The sequence below is a fragment of the Anomalospiza imberbis genome, chromosome 1 (assembly GCF_031753505.1).
Source record: "Anomalospiza imberbis isolate Cuckoo-Finch-1a 21T00152 chromosome 1, ASM3175350v1, whole genome shotgun sequence".
Lineage (NCBI taxonomy): Eukaryota > Metazoa > Chordata > Aves > Passeriformes > Viduidae > Anomalospiza > Anomalospiza imberbis.
The window spans coordinates 104172565-104192172 of NC_089681.1; the positions used below are offsets into that span (position 1 = coordinate 104172565).

Consider the following 19608-nt stretch of genomic DNA (forward strand, 5'->3'; position numbering starts at 1 on the left):
AATGATACAGGAAATTAGGTTTATTTCTAAGGTTTTCCTTCTCATACCTGTGATAGCCTGCAGGGTCAGAGTCCCTTTGCAACAGGACTTGGTGGGGAGCATATTGAGGCCTCAGGTCCTCTGCAGTCAGGACAGCCAGACACAGCTTGTGTTGACATTTTCACATTAAGTGTGGCAGGTATCAGCTCACATGCTCCCTTCACATTCGCAGATTGAACTTTATGACTACAACATTGTCTTACATTTTGTCAGAGAAGATGTGTGTGCTCATGAATGCCTGTCACTTTGTACAAAATCTTTCTCGTGCATGTTGTGGCTGCCGTTTCACTCGTCTATCTGTTACAATAATACTGTCATATTTTTCAGTATCCAAGTACAACTCTCTACTATCAAAGAACCTTACTATTTCCCTCATAAACTTCTCCACAGACTCTGTTAGGCTGTCAACTACCATGTAGACTAGTCCCAGAAATATGTGTTAATGAAAGTAAGGAAAAGCAAGTAAAAAAAAGAACAGGAGAAAAATTCAGTGGATTTGTGTTCCCTGGACCTTTTTCCCCTGAATGCATATAACTGTATGGCACAGAAACAAAAAGAGCATGCCCCCAAGTTGCCTGATACTACCACTTTGGAGATTGCCAAAATTGTTAAAGGCTACAAAGTACAGCTTCTGCTCCAAACACCTACAGAAGTAAATGGTAGCAAAAGACATTGATGGTTCTAGCTGCTCAAAGACTCCATCTATTTAAAAAATCATATTCAGACTTTATCCAGAAGCAAGAAACACTGGGGAAATGTTAAAATGTGAAGGGGGAATTCAGTCAAAAGGATAAAGCCACTGTGTTTTTTCTAGGGAGATAACTGAGGATAAGTATCAGTCAGCTCATTAATCAATTACAATAGAGGGTAACTGATTACTTATCAGGTATATTAGGTGCTGTGACTGTTGTCTTATTCGATGAGTTTCTGATTTAGTAACTTAGAAGCCAGTTTTTACATCTACAGGCCTATGTCTGAGTTTACCTACCCTGATCTGAAAGCAATTCAGATACCTCCTGTAAATTCAGAGAGAGAAGTAGTGTATCCAGTGCACCTCAGGCATGGACTAGTGGAGAGAGAGGGACCAAAGAAGGCTATAAAACACTTAGAGGTAGAGGTCAAAAAGGGGAAGGAAGAGGTTTTGCATACAAAGTTTCCCAATATTGCTCATATATGATCATCAGCTTTTGCAGGTGCTTTAAAATGTAAATACTGCTTATCCTAAATATGACAATCCAATACTGAACATGAGAAAAAGCCTGCTGGGCTTTAAATAGTAGTGCACTTACAGCACCTAGGTTCTGTTCATAGAGCTGTACTTGTGTATATTCATCTGATCAAAATGGTTCATTTGTTAACACTTGTAAATTCTGGAGAACAGAGATTGTGTCATGTGCCAATGGCACCTGTGGTTTTATTGGGAGTGTAGAAGAGTTCAGAGGAGACCCCAAGGAATCAAAGAAAATAAGGGAGAAAGGGAAGAGATCAACAAAATCCAGGTGATCCTGTTAAGATGAAGAGTCTAAAACTACTCCTAAAATGTCATGTGTTTTCTTTATTTCAGTGTTTACATACTCTGAAAACGGCACAGAACACTTTGGAGAAGAACCAAAAAGTATACATTCCCCGGTATGAGCATAAATTTTGTGATGATGCAATGGTAATGGGAAGTCATGTAAAACTCTTGTTTTTATGGCTGTCTGAGGATCTTGACTAGGTCTGATGGGTCACTGATATCTGACTGTCATGTTCTTACACCATTTCTGGGCCACTGGCCACAGCTGGAAGCAATATATATTACTGGATGGCTTTTTGGTTTATCCTTTGTCATCACTTTATGGTTTTCTGCTTATTGCAAATTGATTTGGGAATGCAAAAGATCCAGTGTGCAGGCTATATAATAAAACTGCCATAATGAAAACATTACAGATTTGATTTTGAAAATTATTTAGAGTTTGCTTTAGCTTTTTCTTTTTTTCCCTCAGATTAATAGTGGAAAAAGCAAGAGAGAGTAGCCAGTCTTCTCTGTTGAAAACCCAACACAAAAAGCTTTCACACATTAAAATCACTTTAAGAAAGTTATTTTCCTGCTTTGAATTTGGACCTCTGCACTGTACAATTCTAGCTTAATCCATAATGAGAACTGTAGACTAGACACCTTATATAATGCCAATAATACACTACTGGGCTCATAAGAGCTATCATATATACTACTGAGAGAAAAGAGGCACACTCATTTTTAAGATCTTGTCCCAAAGCCCAGCCAGTGCAAAATTCTGCTTGTGTTCTTTGGAAACCTGGAATTTGATCTTCAGTTTCAAATAATCTTCTTTCTAAATGAAGACAGTTACTGCCTTAATGGCTTGCAGTGCACCTGGGCCACAGTCCTCCAAGCTGTGAGAGCAGAGAGATGATTCTGGCTAATTTATTGTAAGATCAGGTTCTGGTTCCTCTATCTCTAACAAAGTGAACCAAATTCCTTTACAGAGCAGATATTTAAATTTTCTCTTTCTCTTTTTTTAAAGGGACCATTTTATAAAAGCACGTTACAAATGAACACCTATGTTGCCTTGTACAAATTTGTACCACAAGAAAATGAAGACTTGGAGATGAGGTAAACTCCAAAATATTTGTTAGTTGATTTGACACATTTGCACTGATGGTCATATATGACTCTGGGGAAGGGAGAGTTTCTTCTGACATTTTTAACACACATTTTTATAGACGTAACCATCAAGATACATAGATGTTCTCACAGTTAAAAAGAACAGGTGACCAATTCTTTGGCAAGGATACAATAGATTAAAAGTTTCAAAAGCACTTATGTCACTTTAGAAGCAAAATGGCCTTCAGCTATAAAATATTCTCAGTTGCTTTGTTTTTCAATCAGAAATTTTCAGCTAGGAATTCTCCAGCAGCTGTCATGCTAATGCTAAAAATTTTAGCTGTCTTGTTTGATCCTCCCTTTTATTCAGTTGTGTCTGAAAAAAGAGAATGGTGTCCAGCTGCTAGATAGCAGTGTTTTCAGTGAGAACTTTGCAAAATAACCTTGTTAATTGCTATTTTAGCACTTCCTCAGTTCTGCATCAGTTGCTTGCATTACAAGGTCTAATCCAAGACCAAATGAAGGAAAAGGACAGTTTTTCTTTCACTGAAATTAGTTTGTTCATGCTACTCACATTTTGCATGGTCTTGCTGGAGTTCTTACTGTGAAACATGTCACCTGTCTTCACAGCATCCCTATATCAAAATAACCATGCATGTGGCACAGAATTTAGGGAACTGACAGAGGAATGCCCCTCTTCTCAGCATCTCCAACACTGAAAACCCTGTTCCTGTTCCCAGCTGTGCCTTCTCACTGCTCTTGAACTAAAGGGGGGGATGTAACGCAGAAGTTACAAGTTTTCCTATCATTCTGCTTTAATGGCATTTCCTGATCATTATTTTAGGAATGCCAGCTATTCAGGAATTAACCACAGTATATGGCAATTTTTAGTGCAACTTGCCAGCTATTCTGCTTGAAAGATTCTACTTCGCATCCTGCTCTTTAGGAGTGTATTCCATCTTGTGCATTTCTTCTATGACACAGAACATCCTCAGACAAGCCTGCACTGGACTACCATCATCATCCAGACACAGAAATCCAGAAAATGCATAAACCTTCAAAATCCTCCTGTTCCACATTTTAGGGAAAAAAGTAGCCTGTGGTCTGAAATGTTGTCTTTCAGGGGACACCAGTCTCTTTCCAGAGATACCAGCTAGGATTTAGACTAGTGGTACTCAACCCCAGCAGCGCTGTTTGTCCCCTTGGTCAGAAATTCAGTAATATATGTGTTAACATTGTTCCATAAGGGATGCCCAATAGCTGCTAATGTTGTTTTGTTACTGCAGAGCCAGGCACGATCCAACTCAGTTACATGAATTCCCATTTAGTATAGTTGAGGTGCTGGAGGTGGGTTCAGCAGAACAATGTTTTCAAGCACTGTCCTAGGAACCTGTGTTGGGAACCAGCTGATCAGCCCTGATCAGCTCCATCATAACAAAGGGATGTAGCAGGGGACGGACCTGAAAGGAGGAGTTAGGGCAGATTTCTGGAGTTCCCAGCTCATCTCTGAGAGGATACAGTGAGTTGCAGATTACTGCAGTGAAGATATGTAGCCCTGATTTCAGCTGAAATTAGAATTTATCACAGCCTGGATTTCTTCCCTAACAGCAGGAGCGGTCAGTCAGATTTTCCAGTGCTCTGGCGTAAGTAAAGTAGGACATTGCAGTAATACACTTACTCTAAGAGATGGCCTTACATTACAAGAGAGAATCCTAAAGACAAGCTACACCATGTTTCAGACACTGCAGAGAGTAGAATAGAATAGAATAGAATAGAATAGAATAGAATAGAATAGAATAGTTGGAAGGGACCTACAGCAGTCTCTGTAGGGACTAGCCACCTTGCCACCTCCTGAAACCCAGATCACTGAGGTACAGCAGACAACTTATCCAAGGTTGTGATTTACAGAAGAAAAAGATGAGATCTGGCTGATTTCAACCAGTAGTAAGAACCAAGTGGATTACCCCCTATCAGGGATTAGCAGCCTAAATCTAGGGTGCAAGAATAACAGGTCCAGATGGGATTTCTATTTTGAATCCTTTTTGAAGATTAAAGACATTTATATTAGCTCTCTTCTAGGAAAAAAAAAATCAACAAAATCAACAGACCTTCAACCTAAAATTCTCTGTGCTCAGGCAAGTGACAGAGAGATTTTAGATTCAGTTGCTATCTTTCTCTGGCAGACAAATAAATTTATATTTTCTGAGTTATTTTTCTAACAACCAGGGTGAAGAATTTGGGTTGGACAAAGGTCTCTAAATCCTTCTTGTTGAAACTGTTTTTCCTTTCAGTGTAAGGACTCCAATGTTGGCCCCAGTCTATTCACTTTGAAGTTATGGGTTCCCTTGAAACCTATTTGAGTGCTTCATATTAAATATTAACTGCGGTAAAGGATTCACATATTCTTTCCCATTGTAAAAAAATCTTTTACCACTGGGATACCAAGTTGTCCATCTTCTCTAGCTTCCCTCCTCACTTCAGTAACATTTAATTATTCCAAACACATTGAAACAGGTTCTTGAGGAAGGCTTGAAGAAAATCCTGTTTCAGATTGCACAGTGTTAGAAGACTAAATGCTTGCTTCTCCAGTTGTCAACACCAATGATAACTGATTAGAAAGTGGACTAAAGAGGCCCACCACTGACCACATCTGCAGCTGCATCCTGGACAGATCCACATTTTCTATGCATACTCTGGAAAAGTCTGTTAAATTTGACCTGTTATCCATCATAACAGATGCTTCAGATGTGTTTGCAGGCTCTTGTGCTGATATCTCAACAATACACTGAGTCTGACAGCGAAAGCTGAATAATTAAGCATCAACAATTAATTTTATTAAGATCAAGAAATGTCTCTTATCCAGCAAACAGAGCTTTCTGGAGTTAATCCTTTTGGAAATGGTCTCCCACTTACTTTCTACGATCTACCACTACTATAAGTACATAGGAATGTTGATGAAGTGTCACAAGTGGGGGGGAAAAGGTCAAATAACTGTTCAACTACCTGCACAAAATCAGCTTAGCAAATTCTGCTATTATTATTTGCAGCCAAATTATTCTCCTAGCTCTGCTTTGGAACTAGTCAGCTGGATGCTGATACTTAACAATTACAACTCAGCACCACACATTTTAAAGGTAAATATGTCCCATTCAAATCAAAAAGACATTCTTGGGCAGAATTATATCCCTGCTGACTAATTGCCTTTGTCAATAAAATAGAACTGTTTTCCTGCCACCTTCCTTCTGCAATCACAGCTTGAAAACACAGATGATGAAGTAGTGTGTCCCAACAGTGTGAAATGTCTTAAAGTAAAGCAATAATGCCTTTTAACAAAGAGGGACTGCATTTTAAACAGTTCCTTAATAAACAGGCAGCAAAATTTCCAGTTCATAGATGTTGTCTCAAAATAAAGAGCTAGCCCCAAGATACAGAGACTGTCTTTCTGCATTAACATGTGTGACTGAAGAAAACCTTGCCACCTTATTGTGTCTACCTTCAGTGAATGCTCAGACAAAATAACCACCTAAGGACCACCTTATTATTCAAAGGGAATTGTGAAAGCTGATTCAACATGACAATTGAGAGTCATCTTACATACTATTCCTCTTCTAATTGCAGGCCAGGGGATATGATCACACTTCTGGAAGATTCTAATGAAGACTGGTGGAAGGTATGTGCTAGTCAGTTTACATCAGGAAAAATACCGTGTTTTCAATATTGAAATTGTATCAGAGCTTCTGCTGTTAACAATCTTCTACTATCAATATATTTCAATATTGAAATTGTATCAGAGCTTCTGCTGTTAACAATCTTCTACTATCAATATATTTCCTTCATAGGGGAGAATTGATGACAGAACTGGATATTTTCCTGCTAACTTTGTTCAGAGAGTGCAACAAAATGAGAAGATTTACAGGTGTATCAGGACATTCATTGGCTGCAAGGAACAGGGACAGATAACTCTGAAAGAGAACCAGGTAAGATCTTCTGTGCTGGACCCTCACTGGACTCAGTAGAGCATCCAGCAGTCTTACCAATGACTGAAGGGAAAATTGTGCAAGATGAGGACAGGCAGATTTTTTTACTGCCATTTTACAAGATTTATTATTTGTATTGTAACAGTGGCAGCCAGTTAAGAGCACTGTTTGCCTTGTGCAAACATGTATTCGATGCCTAACATAGCCTGAATTTCAAGTCTCACAGACATTCATAGTGATACTTCACATATTTCTCACTCTCTTACTGACTTCAGAGGGATAAACACAGAGTCTTAGCAGTAGACCTTGTGTCCCTGAAAAATGATCTGGTTTTCTCCTCATTATTAGAGCTAATCTAATAAAAGATAGTGCCTCCCTCCCCAGATCTTAACTTACCTAAAGACCTAAACACAGCCCATTGTCTTTGCTTCAACAGGAAGAGAGTTAAGACAGCATGACACAAAGCTGTAAATCCTAAATGTGACACTTGTTCGCCAGTTGCAAGGTATATTTAATCCTTTTTTTTGTGTGTGTGTCACCACTTAAATACTCTCTCTACAGGCTGCAATATGTTTTAAGCTTTAAGTGCTCCTTTGAGCTTAAGTACACGATGTACAGTGAGGACTTGCAGGGTTCATTCACCCTGGTGCATTTTCAGCAGGTCCTTCAATTTTGTGTCCTTCAGGTGGGCTCACTAGGCACAAGCCATGACCCAAAACCTGAATAAAGGGACAGGTTTGTGGCATAAGCTCATCTAAATAGGACGATGTCATACTAAGGGTACACACAGCTTGAGTTCTCTGAAATCTGGATGCAATAGAAAGGTAGATTTTTTTTCTCACTGCACCTTGCAAAGCCCAGTGTTTATCTGCCTCATTAAGTCTATCCTTTCCTGTGGCAACTGTGTCACATCACCAGAAATGGTTTGCTTTATAACCTGTACAGCCACTGATTTTAAAAAAGTAGAGAAGGAGTCAGAACCAGTGTGAACTTGAGGGCTGTAGATTTGTCCATACAGAACTTCTTTCACAGTGCTTCACTGCACTGGTGGATAAGATTAACTTACAGCTTGGTTGCTGCTGATTTGTGGCATAGCAAAACAAAAGTGTTAACAATCCTTGGGTGCACACAGCTTTTTAAGAAAGGCACAGAAATACAGTTACCAGAATATATTTTAACTGCCCCTGTACACACAGTACATTGGTCAGCTCTGCAGTTTCTAGAAGGAAAGTTCTCACATTCTTTTTACCCAACATCTCTTCTAATTTTTTTCTGTCTGTGCACACAGAAAAAATAAATATTTCCAGAGCAGAACAAGAGCTTTTGGAGGCTTTATGTTCTAAAATGAGCAATACACAAGGGCAAAGGTAGGAGATGGTAGTGTTGAAACATGGCATGCCAACATGGGGGAATGGTCAAGATCTGTGTCATTTCTCATTAGTGGGCGTACCAGATCATCTCTGTCAGCGTGGCTACTGCTGCAAGCAGTGAGAGCCCAGTTGCTTGCCTCAGTTCTCACAAAGCCACAGTTTCCAGGTGGGCAGCTCTGGCAGCTTCGTCTAAACACAGGGCTTTCCTATTGTCCCTATTTCATAGTAGCATCACAAAGGGAGCTCAGAGTCAGGGTGCCTCATCCGCTCTGGCAAGGCATGAGGTACAGAAAGGGATTAATTGATCCTGTCGCCCTGCTACCTCCTTTTCTAAAAAACTTTTCCAGCTCTATCTCAAGCCCACACAAATGCTGAGGCTGAATATGAATGCTGTCTGGTGCTTGCTCCATGTGGGAGAGGCTTCAGAGGTAGAAAGAAATAAATATTTATTGTGAAACAGGGGGCAGAGATCAGAGATCAGACTGCAAGAACACATGAATGCAGAGACATGAGAGGAAAGGAGCATAGCAAACAGATCCCGCTCCACTCTCACACCAGTTATGCAAAAGGGGGACATTTAAGCAGCTTGAAGGCCATTTTGAGTAATTTCCAGGTGGGACAGCCACAGTGAGGCCATGGACACTTATCTGCTTCCTGCTGTCCCTCTACATAAGGCACAATTTTTTATATTTTTTTAATAAAAAGACAACTCTGCCTTCACTGTGGAAAAACTCTTCTTGAGGAAGAGATTTTAATTGTCATTGAGAATTTTTTACTTTAAAAATTTGTTTTATATTTCCAAAGTCAAATTTCCTTTCATCAGCCATTTCTCTTATTTTCTGTCTTTTATTTCTCCATTGTTTTCCATGTGAAACAGAGAAAGAAGTGCAATAGGGGAAGGCATGCATAAAACGAAGTCATCTGAATGGGACTTCTGGGAAAACTTAGGCAGAATTTTTTTTAATTTGTCCTTTGGTCTGTTGGGAATTTCTGTGGAATGTCATCAGCCGTGTTACCTGTCTCTGGGCACAGTGTTCAGAGTACTGTGACTGCAATACATGTACTATGTGCAGAGCACTGACTTCTTCCAGATTAGCAAACAGGGGAGATTATTCATCACTACTTATTCCTGTCAAGTCTCAATTTAGCTAGAAAAACTCATTAACTGGTCTAATAAATTCCTGTGACTATAGGATAGCAAAGTTACTTCACTGAGTCACTTTCCATGTGGTCTAACAAGAGCACAGAACCATTCTGACAATGAAAGCAAGGATGATATACTAACAGAAAAACTTATCCAGTGACAATGATATGAATTTTCTTTATATTGCTTGATACCTTCCATGGTTTATCCTTCAGGTCTCTGTCCTCTCATGCCCTATATGAACCTTTCTGGGTAGAGAGTCTACTCTTGTAAGGCAAAAGGCAATAAATTCACATCTACAAAGCCACATGACTACCCTAAGGAAAGCCATTTTAGTCAAGCAGAGATACTTTCAAAGTTTGAGGCACAGGGAGTGATACTTTTTCTGGAATCATTTGGCAGTTTCATGCCTTAGAAATAACATTTGGAGTTTCAGCTTCATGCAAACCTTTCTTGCAAAGCCAATATTCAGGGAGAGAGCTGAAGAATAACCAGTTTTTTCACCCATCATGAGCAATATGCACAAGCTAGTCTTCACAAAGGATCCCTTGAAAATTTTACGATGCAATATGAAACCCAGGCTGGAGGACAAAAAGTGTACTGCTTCAGAGATGCCAACATCTTGAGGTTTAGAGTTCACTGACAGATTTTTGAGTCTTAAAACCAGTTCATAAGATGACTGGGCACCACGAGGTTCAATCGGGGATCTGTGGGAGGTAGGCAGGCATAGCCCCTGACATCAGTAAAGCAAGATTATCAATAAGGAAACCAAACCTGACCAATTTCAGTGGCTTTCCACACTGTTAAGCTGTTCTCACAAACAATATGAATTGCATAATTTCCAAGTCTGATTGACTGTATCATCACTTGCATATATAGATAAGATTTTCTCCAACCTGTAACTTCTGCCCTAGACTACCCTAATTCATTACCAAACATTATAAAAATACTTCTTTGCATGACAACAGGCTCTTATTTGACCTCTGTTCACAAAAGAAAATGATTGCAATATCTAATATATCATCAATATTTGGAAAAGCATCTCTTAAAATGTCTTTAAGGTTTTGATCATCCTTATTTTTAAAGAAGTCAAAATAATCTGCTATTTGAATGTCTGCTTTTACTTTGAAAAAGATCCTGCTCACACCTTTGCCTGGCTGCCTCTGACATCTACAGTCAAACTAACACAAATTACTTTAGAGCTGGGCTCTTTGTATTTAAATAACACAATTGATTTTAAACTGTGCAAGTGATCTTGGGCAACAGAAATCCCAAATGGTGACATTTGTAACAAACTGGGAATCAGAAGCTCTTTGCCTCATCCAGAGTGCACTGTGAGTTTACACAGAAGTCAGTGCAACAGACCCATTTTGTGATGGGTGTTTTACAAATGTGTCTCATCCACAAGGCTAGGCTTAATAAAGCAGGACTGGAGGACAAGTCTACAGACCCAGGAAATCCACCTCTCTCAGGTCTTCTGATTAGCCTGGAAGCTTTGTTGCTACCTGGCTTTTCACCTCATTTCCTAGGAGTTACTTTATGTCCCCATATTTCTGGGATGCTGTAAAAGAAGCTGAGCATCTAAGAGCATGACTCAGATGCCTTTGAAAATCAGTTTCATCACAGTGACATATGCATTCAAATTAAATCACTTAAAAGGCAAACTCATCACTGACAGTGATGTTGCAGTTCTTCATGTGCTCCCCAGCACTAAGTCCTGCACCTCACAGCTAGGCTGAAAGGGTCATTTTCCAGCTCTCTCTGATTTCCACTGACATCAGTCTTGCTGAGAAGGGATGGGGGTCCCCATTCATTCAGGGATGCTGAGTGACACAAAAGATTTGCAAGAGTCCAAAACAAGGGCACAGATCATTGTGCATCCAGTCTAGTCCAGGTCTTCTTTAAAACTTTAAGTGATATAGGTAAAATGAGACAGTGTTCTCAGTCCAAAAGTTAGTGAAACAACTGATATAAAACCCTTCATCATCATTTGCACTATGACTCTGTGGTTATGGAAACTGAACAGCTCAGCATTTCCATCACAAGGCTCACATAGGCAAGGACCTCGGAGCACTGGCAGCAGCAGATATAGGAGCTCACAGTGTCCCTGTGCTGTCATTCTTGCAAACACAAGACTTGAACTTGCAGCCCTCTTGACCTGGCACTGTCTTTGGGCTCCAAGATAGCTCTTTAAACTGTACTGCCCTCATAACCAAAGTCCTACTTCATCAGAACCAGTCTGTGGCTGTCAGATGGATTAATTATGTGGAAGAAAAAAGAGCTGCAAAAAGTTACAGCAATTTCAAAATTACTCCCAAAGAGAGCTGGCCATTTAAGCTCAAATTCAAAGCACAGGATTTAGAAGAACAGGAATGACCATGCAGGTCAAAGGACAATTTCCTAATTGCTCATCTCTCCCACCTGCTCAGGGCTGACTGACTGATAAAAAATCCTCAGGGCAGCTGTTGACAAGTTCAGACAACCATCACAATCTGAAGTTTGGGGGGTTTTTAACTATTTTTTTTAAAGACAATGAGATGAAAGAATGGGGAAGTAATTTATAATAATAGATTCCACTTTCAGATAATTCTGAAGATAACTTGTTGAGTGAGAAATAGCCTGAGTCGTGGTTTCTTACCCTGTGGTTTATTCCATTACTAATCTCTTAAGCCAGAGTGCAGGGGGAAAATCCCAACCATCCCCCTTTGTGTTCCTACCAAATTCACTGGAGAGTGGCTTCTCTGGCTCACTTTTCTAGTCAGGCCAGCAGCCTGCCACCCAAAACATGCCAGCCTGAGTAGCTGCCATTTTAAGCAGATTCCAGCTTTATTCAGAAAACCATGACCACCTGTCCGTACCTGTGGCACCTCGTGCCTTCCCAACCATCATCTTTGCCATCTCTCATCAGCGCTAATCCTCAACAACAGCTGATTCATCAGGTGAAATCCAAAACTCTGGATGCTACCATGTCCTCATCTGGGATTACTCTGAATTTACACCCATGTAAGAAAATCAAGAGCCAAATCTCCAGGCTACAACTTGTGAGTGAAACCCTTGGCAGCATACATAAAAGGGGATGAGAGCAAAAGTGGCCATAGATGGTATTTTATTTAGTCTTCTCTGAAAACTGCAGAATTTGGAGCAGCTCCAGGGTTTTGCAAAGTTCCAGCAGCTGTCACAGACCCAGGAGACCTCCTGAGTTGCACAGGATTATGAAAGTGTGACATACTGTGGCCAAGCTTATTCTGCACCTGAACCCTAACCTTCCTTGGAAAGTAGTAAGAAAAAACTCTGCCATCTGGGGTCTAGCACATGTAAGGCTTACTGTCTTAGTATGAGAGAATTTCAGCTGGAATTTGGGAGCATTCAGATCTGTGAATTGGTATGTAGAGTGACAGTTCTCACATAAAGGCTTTGTACACCACCTGCCCAGTGAAGATCTAAAGGTACCACTGTAGCAGAGGACACTCACTGATATCAAGGAGCACTCAAACAAGTAACAAAAAAAAATAATAATAATACCCCACTCCCCTGAAAAAAAAGAAGAAATCTGCCGTATTTTTCACTCCAAAAACAAAGAAAAGCAGTGTTCAGAAAACTCAGCATTTTTCTTTTGTCTACAAATTGTTCTGCTGACAATACATGACAACAGGGGAAACTACTCTGTTTTTGCAATATGTTCTGCACAGCACCAGAGAGGTTAAGCAAAAAAAAATGCACCACGCTTAGTGAGTAATGTAGACCTTCTGGAGATGTGATAATTTTGGGGATCCTATCAAAAAGCTAGAAGTCTTGCAAACACAATTATGTAGTGAATCACTCCTTTTAACCAGCCAGCTCTAGTTATGGAGAAGCTGCAAAGTCTCATGGCAGCAGGGATCAACTGAAAAGGGGAACTTTTCAGCTAATGCTCCTTCCCACACTTGGCTAGTCGTACATACTTGGCCATCCTTACACTTGTGTTTCTTTGCAGGCTTTTTCTCTCATCATTTCTTTCTCAGAGACAGAGACCAACATATAGCAGTAGTTAGAAACACCTTTCTCTGTCCATGTGCTTTGCACCTCTCTATTTTGAATGGTGATATGACTGCAGAGGAAGCAGATGCTGTGCTGGGGATTCATGACATAAATGAGCTTGGCTGTTTTGCAACAGAACTTAAACTAGACAGCATCAATTCTAGACCTCTCCCACGCTTTCCATGTGATTTAGCCCAAACAACAATACATTATTCTTTCTAATTGCATGTCAGCCCTGTTGGTGTGCTCAGTCATTCTGCCCCAGGGATCCAATTCCATTAGTGTTGAGTAGGCAGGATAAGTAAGAAAATTAATGAGTCCATTTACTTTCCAAAACTCTGTTTGTAGGTACAGAGATCCACCTACCTATTTCCAAATACTAGAGGTGGTAAATATGAAGCAGTTTCACCACCTTCTTATAACTTTTCTTTTCCTTCTGGCAGCATCAGTGCTGCTAGTAAATTTTATGCAACAACAGGACAAGCTGGCCTAGAATTCAGATGTGGTGTTTAGGTGTCACCCATAATAGTCATGCTGAAATGGATTTATCCAGGAGCACTTTAGAGCTATTTTTGTTCATTTCATATCCTCTGAATTATTGTAAATAAACACTGTCAGTACTTATCAGACAGAGATGAGTGTTAGTCCAGATAGAGGGCTGGCACTGACATCATGAGAAATCAGTGTGTGGAGTGGTCTCAATAGGACCGTCAGTTTTCCAGCTATATTTTAACCTTCTTTGACTAGTAGGAAATATATAGTTCTTTGGCACAGACATTTGAAAACAAGTCTTTATTTGGTGTGGTGCTGTGCTCAGTCTAATGTGCCTGTGCCACTAGGCTTTCAAATGGCTCGGCCATTACCAGATGTTTCAAGAAAGGCCTTAAAGTGGAAATGCCTGAGATGAGAAAGGTCAGGAGGAAATGAAAGCCTTTACCACAATGTAATATTTGTGCTATTATAAAGACCGCGTGATTTCACAACTGCTTCCCTGTGGAGTAGGTGTTATGGAAACACTCACACAGAGCTGGATTCAGGTCACACATTTTGGTATCTAAAACAGGCATCTGCAGGTGCAAGGGCTGAGCAAATATCATAATCCACTGCTTTTCTCAGAAGAACTGAGGCTCCTTTAACATGCAAAACAGAATATGCTTGCATTCAGGTCAGCTGCTGCAAGTGACCCAGAATTACTTTTTACCATCAGGTGTTGAGGGAGTCAGCTCGTGATCTGAAATACCCATTTTACTCATACACAGACAACTGCAGCATGATCATTACAACAGGCTGCAGTCAACATTCACGTTCCAAAATCTTTTATCCATCACAAAGTTCTTAACAATTTTGATGTCTCTTATGCTTATGTGGCACTTCAGGAAGATAGGGGAAATGTAAGTCTCTAAATATGTGAGTTTGAGATTCTTATCAAAGCAGTGAGAGTCCAACAGGGATTGTTCTACTTATAGAAGTAACTAGCAGGATGTCTAACTTGCCTGATATATACCCTGGAATAATTTGTCTCTTTGATCATGGCAAAGAGCTTAACATTTTCATACCTTTTTTGTATTCAGATTTGTGTGACTTCTGAAAAGGAACACGATGGCTTTATCAAGGTATACAGCGGGAAGAAGAAAGGCTTTGTCCCCATAGACGTCTTAGAAAACATCTGATTCCAACAGCCCACTCCCTGCAGTGGGAGCCCTTTGTTGGCAATGCCTGTCTGCCTCATCTCACACTGTGTCAACCCAGATGGGCTGTCTTGCAGATGTTCAGGGAAATAGTGAGAAAACTGCAACAACATGAAGAAAAAGACATTTAGACTGCCACAGCAACACTAAAAATATGAAAAGTTGAATGTTTGAAAGAAAATGTAGTCAGAAACCACCAGGGAAATGAGAGGCCCTTGGATTCTAACAGGAATAAGGTAAGGAAGGAAGAAAAACAAAGTCTGGGCTGATTTCTGGTGCAAGATGGCTGCTACAGCCCTGATGGAGACAGACAGCTTGTTCTGAAGGACTAAACTAGCATCCTGTTCCTGTGTCTTAGAAAACTGTTGGACTGCTTTCTTGTTTGAAGTGTGTATTTTGGGGGAGGGGGGAAAATACCGTTCAAACTGTCCTCATACTACAGTCCAATGCTTGTAGTAGAGTGTGGCTGTGGTTCTACAGTTATGTCCCCAATACCAACTGAGTTTAAGCGTTTAGTCCTGGTGTTTCGTCTCATAACAAATCAGTTTGGAGACACCGTGTGAATGTCTGTTCGAGAAATGCACTGTGCCCTGGAAGCTGGCAACTTTCTCTTTCTGTGCAATCTTCCTGTAGGAAAGAGTAGCGAATGTGTGTGTCCTTTGTTTTCTCTGTATACGAACAAAAGCTCTCAGCGTATGTTGGGTGTGTGTTGGCTGCTCTCATAGGTCACAAAAATAGCTGATCCTTGGATTCACAAGCCTGCTTGGAAGCATCGCTCTGTGTTTCCTTCACCCTTATCTGTTGATACAGAAAATGGGTAAAATGCTGGGAGACAGCCACAGGCTTGAAACATTTTCTATTTTTCTGTGTTTATTGCACTTAAAAAATTTTATATATTAATCCTATTTATAAAAAATAAAACAGTTGTATATCCCACTGGAAGGCTGAAAATGTTAGGAAAGGACAGGCTGCATACAAGACTGAAGTCTGTAATTATCAAAATGCAGAACTTGTAACAGAAAGGCACTGAGTGTCTTGCTGGTGTGCTCACACACCAAAGCTCTCTTCTCCATTTGCTAAATAGAAGTTTTGCAGATTCAGCAGTAAATACACCAAAATAAATTTTTCTTTGGCATAAACCACCGTGATCATCCCTTGAGTCTTTTCCATGCTAGTGAGACTGTGCAGACATCCCTGTTTTGTCCATATAAGCCTCCATCTTCAAATGTGCCCTGGGCACAGGAGCCTTTCAGGAAGTGGTCTGTGGGACCTGTGAGTCTTGACTAAATTACACAAGTCAGTCAATGCCAATTCTGTTGTAGAGCAGGGGCCTATGATATTTCAAGACAGGGAACCTAATTTCCAAGTATTGAATTGGATGTAATTGCAACAAATACACTTAAACAGCTTAGCATGTATTATGACGTAGAGATTAAGCCCTATCCTAAAGCTCCCTGCTGAATTCATGCCTTCTTTGACTAGCTTGAAACGAAATGCCTGTCTTTTCTGTGACTAACCACAAATTGGTGTCCTAAATCCTGCTACTGCATGCCAGGCTACTATAGGCCTTTGCAAAGTTGATGCTCTTTCTAATAAAAGCAGTTACTGATCCTGTTCCCATGTACTGAGTCAGGTATGCAATCTGTGTTGCACAGCCCAGGTCTCAGTGGCTGAGTTGCCCTATTTGAATTGCTGATCTTGCTCAAAGCCTTACAAAAGCCAGGTGAACTCTCTGCTTGACCAGTAGTTCTCAGAGCTCTTCAGTCTCTTAGAGACATATTTTGCTGCTCTTGTGCATCCTTTAATTGTGGAGGAAGTTGCAGGGCTGCCAGCTGCTGAAACATGGTCCTTTGTAATGCAACCGGTCCATACTGATTATTAACAAACTCCTGACTGATCAAAAGTATCTGATTTCATACCTTCTGTGGAAATATCAGCAGGGGTTTTTTTCCACTTCAAAAAACATTTGCTCAGCTCGTTTTTTTAAACAACCAATAAACTCAGTGAGAGAGGATTCTCATAATCCTTAAGGATCAAGAGGAAAAGCAGTAGAGACATATTAATCCAGTCTGCTTTATAAGATTATTTTATATATATATATTCACCCATTCAAAGGAAAAACTCAAATGTTTGTTACAACTAAAATATTTGCTACTTTTGATCAAGTGGAGAAAAGGAAATTCCGTATTAATCTATACATATGTGCTATTGTTTACATGATTGCTTCATACTGTGATTTCCCCCCTTTTTCAGGGGGGAATGACTTTGATTTATCCCTACAATGTGTGTCATACTATTCAAAGAATTATATGAATATTACCTACAAATCACAATGGCCTTTAATCAATGTCAGTTTTATTCTTTTGATACTGAGCAATAAAAAATAAAGTGACTGAGTAAAAACAAAAAAGGCCTTATGTGGACTGCATTACATCTGAAAAACTATTGCTTCTGAACCAAAGTTTTCATGTTTATCTTTTCTTTGTGTTTTTGGTTGGTTGCTTGCTTGCTTTTGTCTTTTTACTGGGCTTTTGCTGCCATTCAATATGTAGATGTAATTTATGCCTAATTTAGCAAGAAGCACATATCATACATAAGTCTTACTTTAAGCATGTGATTCATTGGCTATTTCCATGCTTAAAGCTGAAGTACTTTGCTAAATTAAGGTAATTTTACTCAAATTTATTTTGGATGCCTTACTCTTAATCCAGACAAGTATCTCATCACTTTTTTTACTACCATATGCAGTTTGCAATAGGTGCTGTGCTAGCAAGCAGTTAAAAATCAGAAAGAAGATGGAATTAATTTTATCTGATGTATGTTAAGAAAAATTGAATTTTAGGAGATAAATGCTGCTCAGATTTAATTTAATATTCTGCTTAATAAAGACTATGTGATGGTTGGAAAGAGAATAGAAGTGTATGTGTCTTGGCTTTTATGCATCAGACTATGGAATTTTCAGTTACCCAGCTTGAAGCACAGTCACTAAACCCATCAGCAACAGATGTTACTGAGCATTTCCAATTAAAATTTACAGCACTTGAACTTGCCACATCTAGCAAACCATTTTTAATGTATTTCTGCAATGTATGTAACATGTGGACTCAGAGGGAAATTTTGTGGTAGGGCCACCCTGAGCACTTGTTTCTGGCATATCAGAAAGTAGTTTTAGCCATTCAATGTCTCATCACAGTATAAAACTGCTTATAGAATATTTTTCTATGTGCTAGGAGCAGCTGACCAACATGAATTGAGTATGAGCTGCCCAAATCATGATCCTCTCCCTTCAGTAAATAACACAGTATCACAGTTTACAATGATCTCTTCCTACACTTGAACTCAGTGACTTCATCTGGAGATGGATGCTGCAGCACAACACCATTCAGCTGTGGATTCATTGCCCCAGTGGAACTACCACACTTATGCCTACAAACTTTGGACACCTTAGAATTGCTTACAGCCCTTTTTTCTAATTATTTGTCAAGATTCGATTGATTAAATATAGCACTCAGTGCCATCAGAGGAACATGCACGGTGTCGGCAGAAAGTGTCATGGGAGACTTGGAAGAGCTGCAACCTTCTAAAGAAGCCACTGGAGACCATGTAGGTTTTCTAAAATGCAACTAGACAGATGTCTTTGTAAAATTAACCTGACTTATTTATTTTAAATATGTGCAGACAAGTCTGATTTATTGAGCATTTAAAAGACATCTTTCTTTCCGTAAAGAATGCTGAATAAACACAGTATGCCATATCAATCTTATCCCATTTAAATCCAAAGTAAAAAAGAACCCTTGAATGCCATAGGGACTAAAATTTATTATTTTGCAAAAGGCTCGTCAGTGTTACTCTTCTCCCAAAAACCTATGATGTCATTTGTCTGATCTATTTATATCTGTACCAGATAACACCTGACTACCACATATCTTGTACTTTTTACCCTACCTTTGAAGGTACTGCTCATGATTATTATTAGAAATGAGGAAAGAGATGTATTTTTCCCCTTTTTATAGAATTTCTTTTGTTGGCTGGTGGGTAAGGGTCGCTTCCTAAATAGAACACATAAAATATAAGGAGGGAGGAGTGTGAATGATATTCCCATGCATACTCCTTCTGTACTTTGCTTTACTACAAATAGGATCAGACCAACACAAGTGTTTCATTTCATATTTGAGGCATTTCATAATAAATGCAGTCAATAAATTATCATCCAGAATTTGCACATTACAGTTTGCAACACAAGGAGAATAAATATTTTCGCCCCAGTGGGAATATATGTCATCACAATGTTGAGTTTTCCATAGCTAAAAAGAGCATCTGCATCTAAGAGGTACATGAGAGTTATTTTTAAAACCATCCTTTATATAGAAAACTGCTATGTGCCTGGAGAATGAACGCTTGGCAGGGTCAGTACAAAAGAGGCCCAGAAAAATTTTAGTAGGAGTGCTGCAGGTCAGCATGTACATCCATTTCCTGAGTGCCCCAAGAAACTCTGCACAGCACTTGCCTACATTAATGTATTTTTTTCAATCAAATGAGCCTAAATTAATTTCTTATTTTATTCGTTTATGTACAAGTAACACATGCATAAATATGTATGTATATCTTATATACATTACCATCAATCCAATTGCAAGAGTACATACCCTTAAAAAATCTGTCATGACTGAATTTTTCCTTATCTTACTGTGCTCAGCACTGAATTACAGTAGGGGATGGTGCCCAGTAAGTACTGAGACAGGCTAGATGGACAAAGTCGAGAAGTTTT

The 19608-nt window shown here is 39.6% G+C and overlaps 1 protein-coding gene across 2 annotated transcripts in view; it reads left to right on the forward strand.

The window, feature by feature from the left end:
* Nucleotides 1-17754, forward strand: part of STAC (SH3 and cysteine rich domain) — a 72344-nt gene extending 54590 nt beyond the window's left edge. For both annotated transcript variants that reach the window (XM_068203521.1, XM_068203528.1), the window contains exons 7-11: nt 1604-1668; nt 2565-2653; nt 6263-6314; nt 6484-6621; nt 14724-17754. In XM_068203521.1, coding sequence (XP_068059622.1) covers nt 1604-1668; nt 2565-2653; nt 6263-6314; nt 6484-6621; nt 14724-14822 — 443 coding nt within the window. In that variant the 3' untranslated portion in view covers nt 14823-17754. The remainder of the gene's footprint in view (nt 1-1603; nt 1669-2564; nt 2654-6262; nt 6315-6483; nt 6622-14723) is intronic.
* Nucleotides 17755-19608: the final 1854 nt, after the last annotated feature.